Below are 3,794 nucleotides of genomic sequence, written 5' to 3'. Positions count from 1 at the left end.
TAATAATAATAATAATAATAATAATAATAATAATAATAATAATAATAATAAAGTTGGAAGGGACCTTGGAGGTCATCGAGTCCAACCCCCTGCTCAGGCAGGAACCCTACACCATTTCAGACAAATGGCTGTCCAGTCTCTTCTTAAAAACTTCCAGTGTTGGAGCATTCACTGCTTCTGGAGGCAGGTTGTTCCATTGTGTTAATTGGAAGGGACCTCAGAGGTCTTCTAGTCCAACCCCTTCCTCAAGCAGGAGACCCTATTAGACCCTTCCAGACTTCACTCCCATCTCTGAACGGGCATGCTGGGTTTCTCCCACCGTCCCCCACCCCAGTTACAGGTAGCACCTCGACGCACGACCACCACCGGGCCTCAACTTTCCGTTACTAAGCACGACGGTTGCTAACTGAGTTTTGCCCCAATTCACAACCTTTCTTGTCACCGTCGTTAAGCGAATCCCGGCGGTTGTTAGGTTAGTGGCGCAGAATCCAATTTCCCAGCTGGCTTTGCTGGACGGAAGGTCGCAAAAGGGGACGGTCGCCTGAACCCGGGACGCTGCACCCGTCATAAGTATGAGTCAGTTGCTAAGCTTCCGAATTTTGATCACAGGATCCGGGGTCAGTAAGTGCGAAAAACGGTCCTTTTTTTCCCAGTGCCTTTGTAACTTCGAACGGTCACTAAACGGACAGTTGTAAGTCGAGGACTCCCTGCATTCAGAAAATCGCGACACAAATCGCCCGCCCCAAAAAGACAGCCAGTCCTCGCCTTACGACCACAACTGAGCCCGGCCTTTTTTGTCGCTAAGCGAGGCCGTCGGTTAGCGAGCGGCTTCCCCTCTGACGACCTTTCTCGCCAACCTGGGTAAGCGAATCACTCCCGTTGTTGTGAGTCACCCGGCCATTAAGCGAATCTGGCTCCCCCGTTGCTGGAGAGAAGGTCGCAAAAGGGGGACGGTCGCCTTTGGAACGCGGGACGCCGTGACCGTCGTAAGTACGAGTCAGTGGCGGAGCTTCCGAATGTTGATCACGGGACTACGGGGGACGCTGCGATGGTCAATAAGTGCAGAAAACAATGGTCCCGGGTCGGTTTTTTGTAACTTGGAAGGGTCACTGTGAAGGCTTGTAAGCTTTGCCTTCCATCCGTCAACGGTAGGCACGCACGAGCACGTCAAGCGCCAGCCCATCAAAGCCCAACTGCCCCTGCAGTCTGACCGGCCCCTGATGGGCATCCAGAGCGAGAAGAACTTCGTGACGGCCAACGTGGCCGAAGCCATCATGGCCGTGGCCAAGAAGCCCCTGCACGCCTGCGTGGACCAGCGGAGAGGGGAGAAGTTCCTGCTGGATGACTCCGGGCTGGTCCAAAGGTTCCTCAAGAAGAAGGTGGGCTCCTTTCCGCGGCCCCGGGACCGGCGGGCAGGGAGGCCGGGCGCAGGCGAGTGGGGGGGGGGAAGGGGCTGTCTGAAATTGGGAGGAGGGAAGAGGGGGGTTCTCTTCAGAAAAACCACCCCCCCTGTGCCCACTACACTCCCTCACTCACTCTCTCCCTCTCCCACTGGTTGGCTTTCTCTTGGTTGAATGTTTTAAGTCCGAGAGCCTTTTTTTGATTGAATTAATGGTCTAATGTGTGTTTTATACTGCATTTTGTTTCAATAGCTGTAAGCCACCTGGCACAATGGGTGTAGAAACAGGTAGATAGATAGATAGATAGATAGATAGATAGATAGATAGATAGATAGATAGATAGATAGATAGATAGATAGATAGATAGATAGATAGATAGATATGATGATAGATAGATGATAGATAGATAGATAGATAGATAGATAGATAGATAGATAGATAGATAGATAGGTAGATGGGTAGATGGGTAGATGGTAGATAGATAGATAGATAGATAGATAGATAGATAGATAGATAGATAGATAGATGATAAATAGATAGATAGATAGATAGATAGATAGATAGATAGAGATGATAGATAGATGATAGATAGATAGATAGATAGATAGATAGATAGATAGGTAAGTAGGTAGGTAGATGGTAGATAGATAGATAGATAGATAGATAGATAGATAGATAGATAGATAGATAGATAGATGATAGATGATAAATAGATAGATAGATAGAGATGATGATTGATAGATGATAGATATATAGATAGATATATAGATAGATAGATAGATAGATAAGATGATAGATAGATGATAGATAGATAGATATATAGAGATAGATAGATAGATAGATGATAGATGATAAATAGATAGATAGATAGAGATGATGATAGATAGATGATAGATAGATAGATAGATAGATAGATATGATGATAGATAGATGATAGATAGATAGATAGATAGATAGATGGATAGATGGGTAGATGGGTAGATGGTAGATAGATAGATAGATAGATAGATAGATAGATAGATAGATAGATGATAAATAGATAGATAGATAGATAGAGATGATAGATAGATGATAGATAGATAGATAGATAGGTAAGTAGGTAGGTAGATGGTAGATAGATAGATAGATAGATAGATAGATAGATAGATAGATAGATAGATGATAGATGATAAATAGATAGATAGAGATGATGATTGATAGATGATAGATATATAGATAGATATATAGATAGATAGATAGATAGATAGATAGATAGATAGATAGATAAGATGATAGATAGATGATAGATAGATAGATATATAGAGATAGATAGATAGATAGATACATGATAGATGATAAATAGATAGATAGAGATGATGATAGATAGATGATAGATAGATAGATAGATATGATGATAGATAGATGATAGATAGATAGATAGATAGATAGATAGATAGAGATAGGTAGGTAGGTAGGTAGGTAGGTAGATGGGTAGATGGTAGATAGATAGATAGATAGATAGATAGATAGATAGATAGATAGATGATAAATAGATAGATAGAGATGATGATAGATAGATGATAGATAGATAGATAGATAGATAGATAGATAGGTAAGTAGGTAGGTAGGTAGATGGTAGATAGATAGATAGATAGATAGATAGATAGATAGATAGATAGATGATAGAGGATAAATAGATAGATAGATAGAGATGATGATAGATAGATAGATAGATAGATAGATAGATAGATAGATAGATAGATAGATAGATAGATAGATAGATAGATGGATAGATAGATAGGATAGATAGATAAGTAAGTAGGTAGGTAGATGGTAGATAGATGGTAGATAGATTAGATAGATAGATAGATAGATGATAGATAGATGAGAGACAGACAGGTGATAGATTAGAGAGAAAGAGAGAGGGGGAGAGAGAGAGAGTAGGACAGACAAAGATAGGCGATAGACAGTCTCCCTTCCCAGGAATCACGAGCGTCTCACTTCTTCCTCTGCAGGACTTCGGGGTGACCCCCAAATACATCCATCGGCGTAAGAAAGAAGCCGTGGACGTGCGCAAAGAGCGAGCAGCCGCTCGGCGGGAGTGCCTGCAGAAGAAGCGGCTCACCCGCCTCTCCTCCCGCGAACGGGAGGGCATCCTGGAAGTAAGCAGACCCTCCCCCACATTGGAATGCATTGTTAGAATGTATTTTGCATTGTAACAACTACGGAATTAATCGGCAAGGAGATGACGGGGTTTAGTTAGCCTCTGTAGTTATCAATCTATGGTTCCCTTATCTTCTGAGGGGAGTTTCCTGTTTGCGGTTACAGTCAGTCAGTTAAGCAGTAAAGCACATGGTGACGGTACCCTTGGTTTGATCTGAGTAAAGAAGTAAAGCACATGGTGACAGTACCCTT

The 3,794-nt window shown here is 42.6% G+C and overlaps 1 protein-coding gene across 1 annotated transcript in view; it reads left to right on the top strand.

The window, feature by feature from the left end:
• LOC107299018 (enkurin-like) overlaps positions 1 to 3,794 on the top strand; it is an 11,569-nt gene that overhangs the window by 6,001 nt on the left and 1,774 nt on the right. Inside the window, exons 3-4 of the mRNA XM_015828383.1 lie at positions 1,153 to 1,379; positions 3,395 to 3,541. Coding sequence (XP_015683869.1) covers positions 1,153 to 1,379; positions 3,395 to 3,541 — 374 coding nt within the window. The remainder of the gene's footprint in view (positions 1 to 1,152; positions 1,380 to 3,394; positions 3,542 to 3,794) is intronic.

This window comes from Protobothrops mucrosquamatus, unplaced genomic scaffold (assembly GCF_001527695.2).
Source record: "Protobothrops mucrosquamatus isolate PMUCROS unplaced genomic scaffold, P.Mucros_1.0 scaffold4442, whole genome shotgun sequence".
In the NCBI taxonomy this organism is placed as follows: domain Eukaryota; kingdom Metazoa; phylum Chordata; class Lepidosauria; order Squamata; family Viperidae; genus Protobothrops; species Protobothrops mucrosquamatus.
The sequence above is the reverse complement of the archived record's forward strand: the minus strand, read 5'-3'. Positions and strand labels throughout refer to the sequence as shown.